The sequence below is a fragment of the Anabrus simplex genome, chromosome 6 (assembly GCF_040414725.1).
Source record: "Anabrus simplex isolate iqAnaSimp1 chromosome 6, ASM4041472v1, whole genome shotgun sequence".
In the NCBI taxonomy this organism is placed as follows: domain Eukaryota; kingdom Metazoa; phylum Arthropoda; class Insecta; order Orthoptera; family Tettigoniidae; genus Anabrus; species Anabrus simplex.
Window position 1 is genome coordinate 52,954,859 of NC_090270.1, and position 22,474 is coordinate 52,977,332.

A 22,474-nucleotide genomic window follows, 5' to 3' on the forward strand; every position below is an offset into this window, starting at 1 on the left:
CAGTCTGCAGTCTGTTGACTTAACTGTTGTGCTATCAGTTCCGCGTAAAATAGTTCCTCATTAATTCGTTGACAAACTTCATATATGTAGGCCTATATACTGTCAACTGTATTTTATTGTCATTAAGGACTTAGTTTCTTCTTCTTCTTCTTCTTCTTCTTCTTTTCTAGCCTATTTCAGTCCACTGCTGGATATAGGCCTCTTCCATATGCTTCCGTCGTTTTCGGTCTTGAGCCACTTGGAACCAGCATGTTCCAGCCAACAGCCTTTTGTCATTGAGCCACCTCTTCTGGGGACTTCCAATGCCTCTCTTGTGTTCCCATGGTCCCCAGTGAACAATCCTAGAGGTCCACCTGTTGTAGTCTTGTCGAGCTATGTGTCCATAAACTGTTTGGTTGATTACAGCCTTAAAATACACGGAAGCAGAGTGAATTGGTGCATACGCTTACATGTTGGAAAGTGCCGTGGCCATTTTTGTTTGGCAAGAGCCAAAGATTCATGCACGCAAGAGAAATATTTCATCTTGGAATTCTTGAAAATAAATAAATAAATATATTTCCACTGACTTTTCAAGAAATGCAAGATTCTTCCTGTACTATTGAAACAATCTGGAAGATTGAATGAATATATATGTACAATAATTTTTACAAAAACAAAGATATTGAGCAAAAATATAAAATATGGTAGGAACATATCCTCAAAGGTTCATGCAATTACAGCTATCATCTGTCAATACCTCAAACAGATTTTCTAAATCCAGAATCTATAGATTCAAGTGTAATGACTGCAGTGCCTCTTACGTGGGTCAAACAGGATGCAGCTTCACAACCAGATATTTGGAGCATGTCAACGCAGTAGGATATAACAAGTTTTCTGCTATAGGCCAACATATTCACGACCCTAATCATAAGTTCAATGACAATGAACATGACTTTGAAATACTTCAAATAATGAACGGGTCAGTCATGAACATTATTGAAAATTGTTTTATACATTGCGATCAATATTTCAATCCTAACTATAATTTGAATGAAATTTCTGAGAGACCTAATATTCTTTTTGATCTCTTAATTAAATGGCTAAAAAAAAAAAAAAAAAAAAAATGGCCAACCAGACACCAGTGGGATCCGAACTCACAACCACCCGATTTCGCGTCGGTTGCTCTACCAATTGAGGTATGGTGGCCTAGGCCATCTTTGTTCTGTTGGAAAGGATCTGAGCTACAGGTCTGGTACTACTACCATCACACTGTAGAGTGCGTTCAAGTGTCTGGTTGGCCATTTTTGTTCTGTACTTAACATCTCTTCAACACATACTAAATGTGTGTAACACGACCTAATAGGTTGAAAGTTGGTTTCGATTACAATGCGGTTGTGAAAATTCAATATTGATAAATCTCAATTTGTGAGTTCAATACATTTCTCTATGATAAGACATGAATATTCAAGTTGCATGCTGCTAATTTGTGACCAGGCAAATCATAACCTATTACATTGTCAACCTTAGGTGAGATAGGAAGGATTAGAAGAAATATTTTGACGCAGTCAGTGACCACAATTAGGACCCCACATAAGTTTGTGTATGGGAATGAAAGAGATGCAGAACAGACAATGCTTAAGAGAATTTTGAGGTTTTCAGTTCTCACACGGTGATGCAGAATACAATCAGAAAGTTAGGTTGTACCGGATAATTTTGATGAACGTGATTTGATTGCTGTGAGTAATTATTGTACTTCAGCTATGAAGGAGACAAGAATAAAATTAATATCAGGAAGCAAAACCCATCTTAGCGACTTAACAAAGCTTGTGAAGGAGAAGAAGGAGAAGAGGATGATGTCTATGATGGCGATAATTTAGCGCATTTTAAGAATAGACTTGAAACCAAGGAGAGGCACAAACAGACAGAAGAATCGCAAGGTTATGTGCGCAGATATTCATCTACAGGTAACAAGGATGACTGCAGTTGATTTGATGAACCATGGAGTTTTAGACCTACCTGATCTCACTTGAAACAATCAGATGCCACATTCTCCTTGATATTCAAAGATGTTGAAAGCTGCATATACCGATTTAATGTCAGTGGAGGATATCCTTGTTGGGAAGCGGATTGCAGAATTCAAAGACACAGCCTCACTCTTCAATTGGAACAAGATCCAGATGTCTGTATTTGCAAATAAATCCCTACCAGGTCTCGCAAAGCTGTTCATTCAAGGAGAATGAAGGATATCTTCATGGGGGAGGAAATCAGCTTTTGCACTCAAAGAAGAATTCTTGACTGAAGTTAGCATCAAAGACATCCACTCAAAGAACATGAAGGAATTTAAGGAAAAGCTGGGGATCTCCCAGGACATGAAAAGAGCAAGAAGCATCGTTAAGGAATCCCCTGTAAGAAATGTTCCAACAATGTCATCCAGGAAGACTGAATGAATGCCAAAGAAAGACAACAGACATTCGGTGATACAACTGTGGAACAAAAGGGCATAAATCATCTGAATGCCACTCGAAGAATTTAGGAACAAAATGCTTCAAATGTAACAAGTTCAGGCATCTCGCTAAAGGCTGTGCAAATGAAAAAGCAAATGTACCATACATATCGATGTTTACACACTTATGCAGTGAAAACAAGATGTATAAAGATGTTCACTTATGTGGATCAATCAATCATTCACTGCTGATCTCCATTTAAGGCAGTCGCCCAGGTGGCAGATCCCTATCTGTTGTTTTCCTAGCCTTTTCTTAAATGATTTCAAAGAAATTGGAAATTTATTGAACATCTACCTTGTTAAGTTTTTCCAATACCTAACTCCCCTTCCTATAAAAGAATATTTGCCCCAGTTTGTCCCCTTGAATCCCAACTTTATCTTCATATTGTGCTCTTTCCTACTTTTAAAGACACCACTTAAACTTATTCGTCTACTAAAGTCATTCCACATCATCTCTCCACTGACAGCTTGGAACATACCACTTAGGCACGCAGCTTGTCTCCTTTCTCTTAAGTCTTCCTAGCCCAATCTTTGCAACATTTTTGTAACACTAGTCTTTTGTTGGAAATCACCCAGAAGAAATTGAGCTGCTTTCCTTTGGATTTTTTCCAGTTCTTGAATCAAGTAATGATGAGGCTCCCATATTGGAACTATACCGATTTGTTCTGGGTGATATCCAATAAAAGAGTAGTGTTAGAAAAATGTTGCAAATATTGGGCTAGGAAGACTTGAGAGAAAGGAGACAAGCTGCGTGACTAAGTGGTATGTTCCGAGCTGTCAGCGGAGAGATGACGTGGAATGATATTAGTAGATGAATAAGTTTGAGTGGTGTCTTTAACATCCTGAATCCAAGATATCCACTATATCTTGCTGGTATCCTACAAGTTGAGCTTCAGCGGAATAACCCTTCCTAAACAAGAACTGCCTTCTATTGAACCAGTTATTAATTCTATAATCACTGCCTTACTCAACACAGGAAGCCAAGTTAGTTTATTGAGAACAGACATTATCAAAAAGATCCCTCTTTCTAACCTGAAAGAAAAAACTGTAACACTTTCTGGAATTGGAAAGATTGCGGTTAGGCCTTTGGGTTGCTTTGATACCACACTGAAAGTTGACAAGCAAGAATTTACCCTCATCTTCTACAGTATATAGTCGATGGGAAATCATGACCATGGAATCAGTTTTGGTTGAAGACTTTCTGAATCAAGCAGAACCACACATTGGTCAAGATGGAATGCGTATAACAAAACTACAGACTGTTGCACCTATCATGAGTATCAATGTCATCAATTCTTGTGAAGAAATATATGTAGAGCCTAATGTTCAAGGATACCTGAAAAGAAAACTTGATCATTGAACACTACAAACCAGAGAAGACCAAAACAACTAATCTAGAGTTGAAGATTTTTCTGCAGAATGAACAACCAATTAATCAGAGACCCCGACGTCTACCCTTTGAAGAAAGGGAAATCATTGATGATCAAGTGGAAAAGTGGATACGGAATAATATTGTGGAACCGTGCGCTTCAGACTTCGCCAGTCAAGTAGTCGTCATTCAGAAGAAGGACGGCACACCCAGGGTCTGCATCAATTACACAGAGATCAATAGCCAGACCATTAAGGACAGGTCCCCTCCCACTAATAGCAGATATTCTCGACTGGCTCCAAAGAGCATGTGTATTTAGCACCATAGACTTAAAAAATGGGTTTTTCACATAGAGGTTCATCCAGAAAGTATACAGCATTTGTGATTCACAATGGTCAATTCCAGTTCAAGAAAGTCCCATTCAGATTATGCAATGCCCCAGCAATATTTCAGCGCTTTATCAATTGCGTCTTCTGTCAGTTAATAAATGATGGCATCGCTCAACCTTATATGGACAATGTAATTATCCCAGCAAAAAATGAATAAGAAGTAACTGAAAGGCTGGAGCTTTTGTTGCAGACAGCAAGGAATACGGTTTAGAAAAAACTCCACAAAGTGCCAATGAGTTGAGTTTCTGGGTGATGTCATTGAAAATGGTAGAATCTACCCTTCGAAGGAAAAGATAAAAAAGTTCTTAATTTCCCTGAACCAGTAAACACAAAACAAGTTCAGAGCTTCCTTCGATGAACAGGATACTTCAGAAAAATTATTAAATTCTATTCACTTATAGCAAGACCATTGAGCGATCTATTGAAAGATTAAAGAAACTTCAAGTTTGAAGCAGATGAGAAGAATGCCTTCATGAAGCTAAAACAGGCCTTCTCAGAGGAACCAGATCTGAACATATACAAATAAGGATGTGAAACAGAACTGCATTCAGATGCCAGCTAGGAGGGATGCGGCACCATACTACTACAAAAGTCAAGTGAGGATAGTCATCTTCACCCTCTCTCTTATGCCAGCTGTAAAACTACAGATGCCAAGAAGAAATATACAAGTTACGAATTGGAAGTACTGGTGATTATCAAGGATCTAAAGAAGTTCGACGTGTATGTCAGAGGCAACAAACTCAAAATTATGACAGACTGCCAGGCTTTTCAGAAGACAGTGCAGAAAAAGGACCTTAATACTATAGTCGCAAGATGGGCTCTTCTCTTGGAAAATTATGACTACACATTCGAACATTGCAGGAACCCAAGAATGCATCAGGTGGATGCTCTAAGCCAGTATCCTGTAATGATTTTCTCTCTCTCTCTCTCTCTTAAATGAAATGAAGCATGTCAACATACTACCAATCACAACATGAATTCACATACTCGATTAATGACTTGCACTCACAACTCTTGTTAAAAAACTCTAACTACTACAAGTCCCAAGGCTGCCTCTTTATACACATTCCTTGACGTTGCTGGATGTGCTCTCCTCCTCTTGACCGGATCGTGCTGTGTCGGGGGTCGGTGTCATCTCGCTGCCAGCCTCTTCCTCGGTTGTAGTCCATGCGTTCTCCTCCTCATGACCAGATTCTGCAATGTCATTAGTAGCCCCTCCTCCAGGTGGACCCTTGGCAGTACCAGGCTTACTCTGTATATGCAGCGGTTCAGTGACTCGCTGTTAACTCCGATGTGTGGACCCTGATAGGAGGGTTGGTGTTTAGCATGTAGACCCCATGGCCCAGCTGCTTATCCACCTCGACGGGACCAACTCACGTATGTGCAAGACCTGCGTGAAACCCTCCAATCTTACTACTGACTGGATGGTTATGTCACAGCACTTGTTGGCCTGGTAGGAAGCTCTGGGTCTCTTCGACATCTTGAGCCTCGGCCTGGGTAAGGGATCTCTTCTCGGACAAAGATTGCTTTTCCTTAATGTCCTGCAGCTGCTTATGCTGCCACTCTGTTAGGGAAACAGCTGCATCATCTTGACCAGAAGTGGGTGGTGGATGAATCTCCCAATCTCCGGTGCCGTGTAGCTGTTGACCAAGGAACAGCTCTGCTGGGGAATAGCCATTGACATGGATGATGCTTCGTTGCAGGGCAAAGATTGACTGCGGTATCTGACGGTCCCACAGTCGATGTTCCTTATCTATTAGGTGGACCCGTAACATCCTTTTTAGCTCCTGGTTCCATTGGATTGGCCCTTGAGTTGTAGATAGGGGTGGCCAGTGATTACACCCCATTCAGTCATCATTTGCTGCCACTTCCTTGACGTGAACTGACTCCTGTTGTCTGAGAGAATGCACCGTGGATAACCATAGCTGCTAAATACCTCATCTTGTAGAAGATTGGTGATGCGTCCCGTCGTGGCTTCTGGTATTTTAAAGGCCTGAATCCATCTTGTGAAGAAGTCGGTGATTGCCAGTAGTCCTGTTTTACCCCTTGGTGTTCTAGGGTAAGGACCCATCAAGTCCAGGGCTATGACCTCCCAAGGGCATTGTGACCATCTTTCTCGCTGACTGGAAGCTACCTTCCTGTTGCTCGCCTTGGTGGAGGCGCAGATATAGCACCCTTTCACATAATCAAGGATGTCTTTCTGCATGTTGACCCAGAAGAATCTTCGTCGGATAGACTGATATGTCTCTTCACCTCCTGGATGTCCGGCTTCAGTGCTGTCGTGGAACTTCTCGAGGATGTCTGTCGTGTGCTGTCTAGGGATCACCACAACTGCAGGCGTGTCAGAGAGGTGAGTTCTATACATCAAGAGTCCTCCGTCAACTCGGAAGTTCTTGTAGCAAATCTTGAATTCCCTCAGGATGAGTCAACTATCAGTGTTCTGTCTCCTAATCCACTGCGTCATAGTCCTACAGGGCTTGTCTTGTTCTTGCCATTGCTTGATTACTCCCAGATCAAGTTCCTTCTTGATGTTCATAAGGGCAGTTTCATTGTGTTTGCTCTGGTGATTTTGTGGAAACTCGCAGTTTCATTGTGTTTGCTCTGGTGATTTTGTGGAAACTCCCTCTCCACAACGGTGCTCTTTTAACTTCAGGTTCCATCGCTGGGTGCCTAGATAAACTGTCTACTCCTATGTTTGTCAATCCTGGGATGTGACACACATCAAAATCAAATTCTTCGATTAACAGAGCCCATTGCATCACTTTATATATCGAGCTAAAGACCAAGTTCAACCATTTGAGAGCTGCGTCATCGGTGTACAGTTGGAACTTCCTTCCCTCCAAGTTGCCTCTAAATTTGCCCATGGCCCACACCACGGCTAAGGCTTTCTTCTCGGCAGTAGCGTTGTTCGGTAGGAAATAGCTTTCTGCTGGCATACTCGATGATATCCCTTTTGATATCACTCCTCTCCCGGAATAACACTGCTCCTAGGCCGGAATCGCTGGTGTCCGTCTGCAGGCACATCTTCCGTCGAGGGTCGGGATGGGCTAAACAGGGTGCATTGCATATTGCAGCCTTAATGCCTTGGAATGCTGCCTCTTCTTTGCTGGTCCATTGGAACAGGCAGTTGTTATAAAGTAGATCGGTGAGTGATATTGCCTTCTCTTCAAAGTGTGGCATGAAGCTGCTATACCATCCACACAAGCCAAGGAACTGACGTACTTGACGCTTGGTCCGCGTTCAGCTTCCTTGATAGTTTGATTCTTCTCCAGTTGCCTTCCTAAACCTTCAAATGTTAAGACATGGCCAAGATAATCTACGCAGGACTGGACGAAGTGGTACTTCTCCAGTTGGCAGGTGAGTCCATGAATTTTCGGTTGTTCCAGCACTTTCTTCAGGTGTACAATGTGTTCTTGAAAATTCTTGCTGTGGATTAAGATGTCGTCAAGATATACTTGGCAGAAATATCCAACATATCCTGACAATACCTTATCCATCAGTCACATGAAGGTTGCAGGAGCATTCTTCACTCCAAAAGGCATTGCTGTATACTGGTACAATCCTCTTGGTGTCATGAAGGCGGTCAGTGGCCTAGAACTTTCCTTAACCACTTGCCAGTATCTGGAGTTCATATCCAGCGTGCTGAAAATCCTAGACCCACTTACTTATTTCAGTGTGTCTTTCAGGTCAGTCATAGCATAGGCATCACTATCGATCTTCTCATTCAACTTACGGAAGTCCACACACACTCAATACTCCTCATTCTTCTTTTTCGGCAGGACGATAGGCGAAGCCCAACAGGATGTAGAGGGTTCAATGAGACCTTGCCCTTCCATCTCTTGGATCTTCTGAATGATGAAGTTGCGCTTATCCGGGTTGATTGGTTATGGGTGTTGCTTGATGGGTGAGGAAGTGCTGCATTCAGTGGTATGCGTTACAGTGGTAGTCCAGCCTATTTTATTGGTGATGACTTCTGGAAAGTCCTTTAAGGCATGTCTCAACTCCTCTTCTTCATTTGGTTGAAGATGAGTTAACTGAATATCTCCCAGGTCTACACCGACGTCCACATCCTTGTGAGTTCGGAGATTTCCATCATGCCAGGCGACCCTCAGACGTCTGTCTTTTCCCAGAAAGATTTCATGAGCAGCTAAGTCTATGATCACCTTGTATTCTACCAGAAAATCATAACCTAATATGATGTCAGGTATTAGGTTCTGAATCACTGAAACATTAATTACAATAGGCAGGTCCATGCATTTAGCGGTTAGGTTAGTATGTCCTTGGATGGAATAGGTCACCCCGTCCGCTACTCCCACTACCCTTCTGAGATGGTGAGAGTTCATAGGCAGTAGTAATTTGGCAACAGTCCCATTTACAAATGAATGGCTTGCTTGGCTCTTGAGTATGGCTGAAAAATTCTCGTTGCCTATCCTCAAGATGATAGCTGAGTGAGGATGACCTATTCTGCTCACAATCTGACCAATTCCTTTCCTACTTGACCAGGGTTGCTTGTCTGTCGGGTCTTGAGGCGTATTGCTGTTCCCGGTCCCATCCCTCTCAATCTAGAAATGGCCGGACCTAGTTTTCCGATGCCAAAGTTGGGCATTTGTTCTTCAGGTGTCCCGTTCTACCACCCTGGCAGCATTTCCTAACTGAGCTGGGCTATTCCGTGGCTTTGCTCTTGTGTTCTTTTTCCAACTGGGTGCTGATTCTATGCATATAATCAAAGGATCTCGGTTGTGATACCTTCACTAGGAGGTCTAATCTTATTGTGGAGTAGCTCTACGATGTCTGGTAAGATCTTGTTCTCACTTCCTTCTGGGTGCAGCCACTTGAAGAGCTGGTACTTCTGGAGAACGAATGCGCTAGCTCTCATGCCGTTGGGTTGTGGATCAGTCAGTAGCTTCCTTCACCACTTCGGAATTAAACTTAGCAAGGAATTCCCTCTTAAAATCTGTCCAGTTTAAGTTTAAGCCCTTCAAGTTATTCCACCAAGTAGCGGCTTGCCCTTTTAACCATGGTGTGATGAGTTTAACAAAGATGTCCTCCGGTAGATTAGTCCTTCCTTGTAGACAGACCGATCCCTCGACGAAGCTAGTCGGGTTCTCTTCCAGTCGTCTGAGGAATACTGGAAGCTCTCTATAATCACTTTTGGGTCAAGGTGTCCTGTATTACCAGTTAGGTTTGAGGGGGTTGGAGGTGTGGTAATAGGTCCTGTTCGAGTTAATCTATCTTCTACCGCATGAAGGATGCTTTCTCTCATATGCTGCACATCTACCTTGATTGCTGAAATTCTCCCCTCAACCTGTTGTTTTATGCTGGAAACCTGGGTTTCTACCTCCTCCTTGAGGCTAGAGATGTCCCATTCCAGCTGGCTTACCTTATTATCAATCTGTTCAACCTGTCCCACTTATGACCTGATGTCCGATATCTACTGTGTTAATTGATTGGTGACATCGCTAATTTGGGATTAAATTTTATCATCTATGGTTGAAATTTTTGATTCTAGGCACTGTTCTACTTTGTAAACCTGCATGTACACTTGTGATATTTGTCCGGTTAAAACTGAATTAGCTTGAGAAATTTCGTCTGAAATTTTGTCTGAAAGTTTGTCATTCACTATCAAAATTTGGTCTGTTAAGTTGGAACTGAGTGTCTGTATCATGTTCATTAAGTTGAAATATATTGTAGTCATATTTACCTCCTCTTCTGATGACGAGTCCAGATGTTCATTCACCTCGATAAAAACTTTTGGGGATCCTCGCCGTTTTTGATGAGATCTTCTCGTAACTGCATCTTCAATGATTTCCTATTGCCGTCCCTCGGAAGATTTCTCTTTGCGAGTTCATCTTTAAGTTGTTGTATGGATATATTTTCCAGTATTACTTGCATTTTGTTCTGGTACACTTACACTTGTATCACTACGGAAAGTTATTCTTCAGTCCTTGTCACAGTTGCCAATGTTGTTACTACAAAGATGAACACACGAAATGCTGTCAATTGTGTACAGTTTTATTTACAAATTATATACACACACACAAAATAATAACTGCCCTCTTGAACAAAACACTGCTATGAAGAATAATAATAAGAAGAAGACTGCCACAATGGCATATCAACGTACTACCAATCACAAGATGAATTCACATACTCGTTTAACAACTTGCACTCACAATTCTTGTTAAACAACTCTAACTACTCCAACTGCCAAGACTGCCTCTTTATATACATTGCCTGGCCAGGCTTCTAGAAGTATATGACACATGTTTTCTCGTAATTTTGAGAGCCTCCAATAACCTATTTACAATAAATGGGATTTTCTGTAACTCTCTGGTGCCAAAGACACGTTGTTCTGGACTATTACCGCGTGTTGCACAACATTGCATTGGATTTATACATCATATATAAAGGTAATAATCAATTATATACTATTAATTATGTGTTCTTACATTAAATGAACTCATATTAATATACATACGGTACAGCAGATGTTTCATGACATAACCTCACAAATAATATGATCACGATCTATACCAACGGAAGTTTGTACATAACTACGTAAATAATAATACTAATACTAACAGATGTAAACAACTTCATATGCACACATCACAAGTAATAATAATAATAATAATAATAATAATAATAATAATAATAATAATAATAATAATAATAATAATAATAATAATAATAATAATAACCACCCATGGGTTAGAGAATTGTTTCGAAGTTATACTAGTCCATTACACTTGCATCAAAGTTATATGACAACAGTCAAGAATTGTTGGTCATTCCAAGCGCAATGCAAGGGGAGATAATAAGAAATGCTCATGAAAGGGGACACTTCACTGTAAAGAAAACAGAGGAATTACTCAAGAGGGACTATTTCATTGAAGATATATAAGAGTAATAAGATTGAAAGATGCATACAAAACTGTGTGCCCTGCATCCTAGTCAACAGAAAAAGAGGAAAGAAAGAAGGCTACTTCCATTCTCTACAGAAAGAAGATTCTCCACTACACACACATCACATCGACTGTGTGAGTCCTTTAGAGAGTACGTCCAAGAACTATAAACATGTTATTGTAGATGCCTTTACCAAGTTCACCTTGCTCTATCCAACAAATACAACCACTTCCAGAGAAGTTATTGGGAAACTCTGAAAGCACCAGGATATATTTGGAAACCCGACTGTCACTGTGAATGATAGGGGAATGGTATTTACCTCCCAGGAGTTTGAAGAATTCTGCCAAGAAGAGAAAATCAAGCACTTTAAAATAACAACCTAGAGCAAATAGTCAAGAGGAGAGGATAAATTCAGTCATCCTCCCAGTCCTGTTGAAGTAATCAGTCACCAATCCAGCCCAGTGGTACAAACATAATGGTAAATTACAGCAGATCCTGAATTCCACCTACCAAAGAAGTATCAACACCACCACCACCCCTTTTGAGCTTCTGATGGGGATGAAAATGAAGACAGAAGAGGAAGCAGAAATCCGAGAATTATTAGAGGAAGAATGAGATCTCAGTTATACGCTTCAAGTGATGATCTACGTTGTCAGGCGAAACAGAACATTCTTAAAGTACAACAAGAGTATAAGAAGAGTTTTAATTCCAACAGACGTGAACTATTGAAATACAGGATCAGTGATTTTGTAGCAGTGAAGGGGACACAGATGGGACCCAAGTACCTTGGACCGTACAAAATCGTCAAAGCAAAGGTCAATGACATCTATGATGTTACCAAAGAGAGGTACCACGAGGGACCAGCCTGAACCTCCAACTGTGCAGAGATGAAGAAGCCGTGGACCATCTTCAGCAACGACGATTCATCCGGGGCGTATGTGTAACAGAATAGCCAAGTTGTAGTGTTGGTAGTACAGAAAAAGACACTTAAAAATGTGGGTAAAAATCAAGAAGAAGAAGATGGTGATATAGACTCATTGGATGATGTGTTTGGTGCCTGTGTTTTGTTAATGTTAAATTGTTATTTTTGTATTATTCTTCTATCCAAATATACCTATGTCATTTCCTACATGTATATCCTTATATAATACCTGTTCTTATCTTACCATAACTGAATTTATTCATCACCTGTTAATTTTCTTCCCATTATCATTACTTACCGTAACATTAAAACGCTGCAAAGGTTTTCCACGTATATCATACGTGAATTGACCAAAGAAGAAACCCTCTGTATCGTCTCCCCAAGATAGGCCCTGAGAACAAAAATAAGAAATATAATAATCAGTTCAACTCCATAATTATTGTCAAACAACCATGTTTAAAACACTTCCATTATATAGACAAATTAATGTGATTCTCTGTCACCTGCCATCTGGTCCTTAGAGCTTTCATGCAGTGATCCAGTTGAATCCTGAAGCTTCACAGAAGCAGATGTTGTTGGACAGAATAACCGTTATGTCACTTACTGACTTCAGGTCACCTTGGAGCTCGGAGCTTACCACGATGAAAATGTCATTCCGATTTGATGTTTTTCCTATGATAGAATAACTTATACACTTCTTCAATTTATTTAGCTTTAGGGCCAGTTCATTTGGTTTCTTGGATGCAAGCAATGTTGATGCGTTGGTTCTTCAGGATATCAGCAAGTTCATGGCTGCAACCTGTGAGAGCACTGATGTTGATAGAAACCATTCTGATTTGGTGAACTTGCTTCTTTAGTCCACCCCATCCTTTGGTGGGTAACCCTCACCCATTTCTTGCACAATTTGCACATCACCTGAAGTAGGTAATGCCCTAAAACTTCTTACTCCTGTAAATTTCTTTGAGCCAGGTGCATGAGATGCTACATTAGAATCTTGGCCGACTTATCACAAAATCTTATGCCGAAGTATTTTTTAGCTATTGCCAGCAGGAAAATTTCAGGCCGCGTCATAGAGAATAGATGCTACATTTTCAGTAGCATTTCCTCTACTGAGGGTCCCTTTTCCCACTATAAAAGCTCATTCCACCCTAAGCCATTGGCCTTTGTAGTGGATCAGGTTATCTTCTGCTGCGTGGCACTTGGCATTGAGTTGCTCATTTCTCCATTCCGGTATAAACTTGGCCAGACTTAAACCACTGTAATTGCAGAATTCTAGTTGCCTTTACCATTTATACTGTAACTTCATGTATTCCCACAGTTTTTCAAATGTACATCTTCTTAACTGGCAGTTTCAACTTCTTCGCCTATTCTTTGGAAATTCTACTTTCTTTCATTACAACATACTCTTACCTTTTAGTAAGTCTTGAAGATATTCCTCCATATGCTTTTCTTTTCTGCTGATGTCAACATTACTCCATGTTAGTCTTTCACCAATCTAGTGTTAATATTTTCAAATTTCCTGTTATTTATAATTCCACATACAATTTTCCCCAGTTCAGATTATCTCTTAATACCTGAGAAAACTGTTTCCAAGCTTTTCACACCTATCCTCCACTCTATTTCATCATCACTGAAACTAGATAGTTTTAACACTCCACAAGTTTATTATTTTTTCTTTCATTCTCCAATACTGAATATTTTACTGATACCAAATTACTGTACTTAAATATTTATAAAAATCTTCAGATATTGAAAAAATAATTTTAAACAGGCAAAATGCCAATTTCAATGTTTAATACTCTTTTATACTTAATTGTACACATTGATGCATTTATGAAGACATATCATTTGAGCTTCAATTAAAAATATTTTCTCTATATTTGTGCAATTTATGTTGTCAATGTTCACAACAAAATGTTACCTTGCCAAAGAGAGAGAGCGTCTAGTTTTTAATTTTTTAATTTATTTATTGTTTTGAAAATATTCCACTCTTTGTCCTTTCCTCCCTGGCTGTATTGGGTCAATTCTTCACATCTGAAGAGAGCATTCGATCTGTTTCTGTATCTGGACCACTGCAATGACTTCCTTGCTCAAGGATATTTCAGCTGTTTGGCGCTATGTTGGTCTTGGGCATCCTCAGTCTCTCCTTGGTTCTACAATGGTAAGAGCTTCTGTACTGGATAATATTCATCACACTATTTGACGTGCCCATATGAATCGAGTTCTCCCTCCACCAGTTTCTTACTAACAGTGCCGATACCGAAGGATCCTTGTACAGGATCACTGCGTACTCGATCAGTTCAAGTAATATCCAAAGACCACCACAGAATGTGCAGCGGAGCCATACATCTTGTAGACTTTCGTTTAGACTTTATAGCATCTGTCTCTTGCAAAAGACACCTGTCAGGAATCACCCTTTCATCCAGCCAACAATGATGTGGTGCTTGACATTGTTGTAAATTGTAACGTCGGAAGTAGTTACGGAGTCAAGACACTTAAACCTGTTTGTCATCATGAGTGGTTCGCCAGCAGTGTTGTGTGGCCCCAAGCAGCCTTGGCTTTGTGAAATTGCAGAATATGTATTCTGTTCTCACGGCTGATCCTGAGTCCATTTTTCTTTATCACTCTAAGGGCGCGGGTCCAGTTGCTTTATTAATGAACTTGACCATTTTCGGTTTCTGTTAGATCCGTAATAACTATTAATTATTTAACAACCTGTGAGAAAACAGGGCTAATAAGGCTCTGCTGTCAATACAATTGATTTACACAATAAGTATATGGTGATTATTAATTTAATTAATTTCATTATCATACATGTTTAGATAAAATGATCATTTCTCTTCTTCAGTGATAAGAGAAAAAAAATAGTCAAAACCTCCAAGGAGATGCTTAAAAATTACAATACATAAGGCCAGCCTGATGCTCAGTTGTTATGCATAGTTATTGGTTTTGATACTGATAAGAAGATTCTTTGGGGCTGGCAAAACATAGCATTGACCTTCATTGTATCAGTCTCTTTAAATAAGAAGTTACTTGTACCTAGCAATATACAGGCACTTGTTTTTGGATAAATTTGAATGCATCAATCAATACTTTTAGAATAACACATTCAATACAGCTCAAGAATAGGAATGTTATTTTCAACAAACTGCACTCTGTTTCCACAATGTGACAAGATTTTAATATTTTTCTTCAAGAGAGAATATAAGATAGGTTTTAGACAGTGACATGAAAGAGAATTATTGTAGGTTTTAATGTGGTGTAGGAGTAGCATGCCTTCCTCTTGCCTGGAGGGCCGGGGTTCGATTCCCAGCCAGGTCAGGGATTAATCTCTTGACCTGAGGGCTGGTTCAAGGTCCACTCAGCCTATGTGATTAGAATTTAGGAGCTATCTGATGGTGAGATGGCGGCCCCGGTCTCGAAATCCCAGAATAACGGCCAAGAGGATGCGTTGTGCTGACCACACGACCCCTCATCATCTGCAGGCCTTCGGGATGAGCAGCGGTCACTGGGCAGGCCAAGGCCCTTTCAAGGGCGTTAAGTGCTGTGGGGTTTGGTTTGGTTTGGTTTTGTTAATGTATTGTAATTTTTAAGCATCTCCTTGGAGATTTTGACTCGTTTCTTCTATTATCGCTGAAGAAGAGAAATTATCATTTTCTTAAAACATGTATGATGATGAAATAAATTAAATTACCATATACTAAGTGTGTAAATCAATTGTAATGACAGGTGGACCCTTATTAGCCTTCTTTTCTCACAGGTTGTTAAATCATCAGCTGCTCAGTTGAGTAGTTTAAAAAAAATCAGAATTGGACTCAGTGCTGATCCCTAATACATACTGACTTCAACAGGAAAACTCTCAGAGACACCAGAATCAATTTTTACTTTCCACCATATGGAGAAAACGAATTACAGCTCATCTGCTGTCAATACAATTGATTTACATAGTACAGGGTGCGGCAGAAATACCTGAAGTATTTCAAACGTAAATAACTCGGCAAGGCAACAAGCCATTTAAAGATTTATTGCACAGTTGGAAAGAGTAGTGTTTGTCATTTGCATCACATACACATACACACTAGGTTATGAAAATAAAGTCATCCAAATGCTGACCGTCCTGTTCGATGCACCTCTGAAGCCTCTCCCTGAAGTTCCGCATGACTCCCTTGAGCATGTCTTGTGGTATTGCCTCAATTTCTTCACAGATGGCAGCTTTCAGGTCTTGTAGTGTCCGCGGCTTACCTCAGAAAATGCGATCCTTCAAATATCCCCAGAGAAAGAAATCACACAGGGCGAGGTCAAGGGAACAGGCTGGTCATGGAACGTCACTCCGTAAGGATATGAGACACCCTGGAAACATTTCTCCGAAGAGATCCATCAACGCCCTGGCTGTGTGTGCAGTGGCACCATCTTGTTGGAACCACACAGCAGGATTCACTAAGTCGGTGAGTGTTGGCTGCAGGAGGTTGCGTAACAGCTGTATGTAATGATCCGATGTTACTGTTACAGTTCTGTCCTTCTCTTCAAAAAAGTAAGGGCCTACAATTCCGAAATCAGTGACAGCGTACCAAACAGTAACATGTTTGCTGTGGAGAGGTCGCTCATGGATCTGTTGAGGATTGGTTGCGGACCAGTACCGAAAATTTTGTTTATTAACGTAGCCCGACAAATTAAAGTGTGCTTCATCACTTGCCAGGACACTGGTGTCAGCTGCTAAAGCTTCCAGGATAGTCTCACAACACGCTCTGCAGTTGGCCCAATCATGTTCACTGAGTTTCTGAACACCCACCATTTTGCATGGATGGAACTTTATGTCTGCATGTAAAATCCTCCTTATGCTGCGATCCGAGAGTCCCAGGGCACATGAATGCCTACGCAGCGAACGTTGAGGAGATTGCGTAATGGCGTATCTCACTGTGCGGACGGTCTCTGGTGTTCGGACGCTAAGAGGCCTACCAGGCGACTTCGTTTTCACACTCGAACCACTTTTTCTCAAACTGTTCATGGTGATTACTAATTTAATTCATTTCATCATCGCCGGGCTGAGTGGCTCAGACGGTTAAGGCGCTGGCCTTGGCAGGTTCGATCCTGGCTCAGTCCGGTGATATTTGAAGGTGCTCAAATACGACAGCCCCGTGTCGGTAGATTTACTGGCACTAAAAGAACTCCTGCGGGACTAAATTCCGGCACCTCAGCGTCTCCGAAGACCTTAAAAAGTAGTTAGTGGGACGTAAAGCAAATAACATTATTATCATTTCATCATCATACATGTTTTGATAAAATAATCATTTCTCTTCTTCAGTAATAATAGAAAAAAACAGTCTACATTCTACATTCCGGTTTACTACCACTAAGATCTCTGAAAAGCAACATTTACTACAATTAATTTTCAAATTTTCTTGCTTGGTGTTCATAAGGAAATTTCATAAAACTGCACTTACCCAAACTGAGAATTCTTTGGGGGCAGTACTGACTTCTCCTGTTGGAGATAAAGATTGTGGAATATGTTCCAGAGAAACACTGGAAACTCGTACTTGACCAACGAGCCGAATGACAACAGACCCAGTGCTGCCTTTGAAAGCCCAGCATTCTCCAGGAAGAACACCTGGCTACAAAGAAACATTCATTATTATAAAATAAATAAATAAATAAATAAATAAATAAATAAATAAATAAATAAATAAATAAATAAATAAATAAATAAATCCCAATCAATCAATCAATCAATCAATCAATCAATCAATCAATCAATCAATCAATCAATCAATCAATCAATCAATCAATCAATCAATCAATCAATCAATCAATCAATCAATCAATCAATCAATCAATCAATCAATCAATCAATCAATCAATCAATCAATCAATCAATCAATCAATCAATCAATCAATCAATCAATCAATCAATCAATCAATCAATCAATCAATCAATCAATCAATCAATCAATCAATCAATCAATCAATCAATCGATCGATCGATCGATCAATCAATCAATCAATCAATCAATCAATCAATCAATCAATCAATCAATCAATCAATCAATCAATCAATCAATCAATCAATCAATCAATCAATCAATCAATCAATCAATCTGCAGTTAGGGCAGTCACCCAGGTTGCAGAATCCCTATCAGTTCTTTACCTAGCTTTATCTTAAACATTTTCAAAAAACTTGGAATTTTATAAAAAATAGTCCTATAAATGCATATGTGCCCCAATTTGCCCATATGAATTCCAACTTTATCTCCATATTATGATCTTTCCTACCTTTAAACTTTTGTTTTTAAAAAACTATTTGTTTTATGCCGCGCCAACACAGACAGGTCTTATGGTGACGATGAGATAGGGAAAATCTAGGAATGGGAAGGAAGCGGTTGTGGCATAATTCTGATAAATTGTTCTCCTCTCATCAACTTGATTCAGCATCTCTTTGTTTCTGATCCGATCTATGATATACTCAGCTCACTTTTAACATTCTATGGCAACACCACATCTTAAAAGCTTCTATTCCCTTTCCTTCTGCACCACTAATCAGCCATGTTTCACTTCCATACTGTGAGTACCATGTTCTATAGAAACTTCTTCAGAAACACAGTGTATTTCTAATAAGTATTATGCTCTATTTCTATTCCTAAAGAAGACCTTCCTTGCTGATCTAGAATTGATCTCAAACCAAACTTTCTTCCATAAGCATGAACAAATAACCATTGCAAAGAGAATAATAGGAAGATACAAGGCAAAAGAAGACACATTCTTGGATTGATAACCTGAAAACTTAGTTCAGCTGTTCCACTATTGAGCTGTTTCATGCTGCATCATCTAAAGCAAGATTCTCTATGATGGTAGCCGACGTTCTGAGAGGAGATGGCACTTGAAGAAGAAGAGGAAGAAAAAGAAGAAGAACATGCAGTGGACACAAGAATCGGAGGAGAATGATAGAGAAATCTGTAAAATACCCCTTTAATAAGAAACTCTATAATTTCTTCATTCATGTGACTTGTTTAAAGGAATGACTTATGTTGATTAACTAATTTCAACAATTAAAGTAAAGTAAGTTGTGATCCAAGTTTTTTAATACTTACCTTGTTAAAGTGAATGGGATGCTTAAGTCTACCTCAAATAGTGAAAAGAAGAATACCTCGGGGTAATGTCCTTGGTCCCATATTATTTTCAATGATACTGGGTACCACTGACAACTAACTACAGAAGTTTTCATTTTGTACCCTGAAGGGGTACAGCCCCCTAGAGGATAACACCCTCTCTCAGGCCAGAAGATTTGGAGCAGTCAAGGCGATGCTCAGAGAAGGCGAGAGGATTGGTGGCCATAGCCTATACTAGGAACAGTCTCGTTATTCGCCTTAGTGCAGGAAAATGGAAAATCATCGAAAACTATTCTCTGGACAGCCAACGGTGGGAACCAGCCCCTATCTGTCTCCCGAATGCAGTGGCATAGAGCCATACCACTGAAAATGTAAATATTACATTATATGCAGATGATGTCATATGGAAAATTTAATGGGAAATTGTAAAGCAGATAGCACGAATGACACTGAAAAGAATAAAGAACTGTTTGCATGGCAAAATAAAAAAAATATGCATCTGACATATACACAAACTGAAATTTGTTAGATTCAGTTAAATCTATGGTAGATAACTTCAAACTGAAGACACAGTAGGTTACACTATACAGACTGTATAGAGAAATGAAATTACCCTAACAAAGCAAAAGTATTCTTAAAATATTTCTTTATTAAAAGTTTGCCTGATTCTATAGCTCATTGGTCAGCATCCTGGCCTTCAGTCCTTGGGGTCCTGAGTTTGATTCCCAGCCAGGTTATGAATTGTTCATTCCCCTGGCTATGAGACTGGGTGTTTGTGCTGTTGTCAACATTCCTACATCTTGAAACCTATACCAAACACTACAGTAACACTCAGTTTTCTATACACAACATATGCTGCCTACCCTCATCAGAAGGTATGACTTACAAGGGATGCACCAGGATAATAAGAGCCCCATAAAAGCAAATTTGTGAAAGATATACAAATCTTATGTAGGCTACTAAGTAAAGTTTGTAGAAACATATTTACTAAGATAAATAACTGTATGATCTAGCATTAAAATAATCTGTTTTCACTATTTTTTCCTCCTGTATAAACCTTCTGGAGAATCCAAAATTATTCAAAATATTAAAAATAAAAATTCCATACATAGGTAAAATAGCTTTACAAACCTGAATTATAGCTTGAGGAGCATTAGTTGGGTGACATATTTGCACTCCCAAGATCTTCAAGGGTGGAGCACCAGCTGGATAAGGTTCTGTGTTCCGAATACTTACTATTCTTCCTCCTGGAAGAATGAAGAGAAAGGTTAACAAACAAAGTCTTGTTCTATCATATTTTTAAGAACCAAAATGAAATAAAAATAAAAATAAAAATAAAAATGGGAGATTAAGCTCCTGATAGATGGAGATTTAAAAGAAGAATGTATACTCTTGTTATTAACTTCCCATAATTATAGGCTGTTGGATTGGACAAATAATATAAATATAAATGAAAATGAAACATTACAATTTAAAGTGAATACACAGATCTGTCATAGCTGAAACTGCAGAAAGCAATGCATTTATAGCCAGCAATTGAAACTGCTGGTAGCTCAACATGGTGTTGTCTCTTGTGGCTTGCCATGCAAGAAATAATTATAGATGTAGGTTTTGCTTAAGTATTGCAATAGATCCTTTAATGGCAGCAAGAGCTACATTTTTCATAATACTGCTGGGGATATGAAACCACTGAATGGTGCTTTTCAAGTAAGATGTTATGACTCCCCTTGAGCCAACTTTGAGTCTGATACTTCAATCATTCCTGAGTTTGTATTTTTTGAGGTAACAGGGACCAGTCAGATTGTAACTCCCTTTCTTTTTTTTTTTTTTTCTTTGTCCACTTCCATTGGTTAGTTGGCATGAGATTTAAGGCTGATTGTTGAGTCAATAATTAATGCTGATCCATCAACGTATTTGTATACAATGATATCTAGAAACCATGTGGTTCCTTCATCAGAAAGACCATAGACTTCCTCATGAATGGTACAGCCAATGTCCTTAAGCCTTGTCGCAGTCAGTGAATGGATTCAGTGATGTCTACTGTTCCACAGAGTCTCGCTATATGAGCAATATCCCAAGAGTTTCAATCATGTAGAGGCAGCACCTACAATGGCTATTGTCTTGGGATCTGTCAGGTACAGCTTGCACAGCCATAATTTTCAATCCATCGTGCCACTCATTGCTTGTTATACCCTGATGATTAGAAATACAATTATTTCTTCAAACACAAATTTTAGAAGGGTACATCAATATTCTATGGCAGTCAGGACTTTAATTTAGTATCAGAAAAATAAAGTTTGTAAGTAAGTTGTAAGTCATAAGTAATAGAGGGATACAAGGCCTGTTATTGTCAGTAATTATAGTTCGGCAAGATGGTCATCTCATCTTAGCTCTCATCAAGGCAAAAAAAAAAAAGAGGTTTGATCTCACACCGACCCAGATAGATCTTATGGCAACGATGGGATAGGAAAAGGCTAGGAGTGGAAAGCAATCGGCCGTGGCCTTAATTATGGTACAGCCCCAGCATTTTCCAGCTGTGATAATGGGAAACCACGGAAAACCACCTTCAGGGCTGTTGACAGTGGGGTTCGAACCCGTGCGGTTAGGGGCGCGCAGCTGTGAGCTTGCATCCGGGAGATAGTGGGTTCGAACCCCACTGTTGGCAGCCCTGAAGATGGTTTTCTGTGGTTTCCCATTTTCATACTAAGCAAATGCTGGGGCTGTACTTTAATTGAGGCCATGGTCGCTTCCTTCCCACTTCTAGCCCTTCCCTATCCCATCATCGCCATAAGACCTATCTGCGTCAGTGCGACGTAAAGCAACTAGCAAAAAGAGTACTCAAGCTCAGAGCTGCGTGCCCCTAACCATGTGGCCAACTTGCCTGGCGAAGTTTGATCCACTGAAGAATGAAGGTATCCTCAAAAGATAGTGAGGGCCCATGAAAGTTTTAAAAATGAATTCTCTTGGCACTGCAAGGCTAATACCATTGGGGTCAGAACAGAACTAGACATAATGAAAGGAGGTCAGGTATGAAAGAAAAAAACTAATCATGTGCAAGAATTTTTATTTGATGCTATTTAGGATGCCTGCGTGCCAGGTGCAGCTCCATAATACGATCTGCAGAGCTGCAGAACCACCAGAATAAAAGATATAATATACAGTGATGAGTGGTACCATCCTTCATACTGAGTGTTGATACTGAGCCAAAGATAGATACCCATACATATACTAGTTATCTGGCAACCCTGTTTAGATCTGTAAACAACAGAACATTAGGAGAGCATACTTAACTACAGCTTTCTTCCG

General features: G+C 39.8%; 1 protein-coding gene across 1 annotated transcript in view; it reads right to left on the bottom strand.

Annotated features, from left to right (window-relative positions):
- The window catches only part of LOC136875449 (klaroid protein-like), a 58,362-nt gene that overhangs the window by 15,467 nt on the left and 20,421 nt on the right, over positions 1-22,474 (bottom strand). The window contains exons 3-5 of the mRNA XM_068228220.1: positions 20,300-20,415; positions 17,510-17,677; positions 12,367-12,459 (exon numbers count right to left, since the gene is read on the bottom strand). Coding sequence (XP_068084321.1) covers positions 12,367-12,459; positions 17,510-17,677; positions 20,300-20,415 — 377 coding nt within the window. The remainder of the gene's footprint in view (positions 1-12,366; positions 12,460-17,509; positions 17,678-20,299; positions 20,416-22,474) is intronic.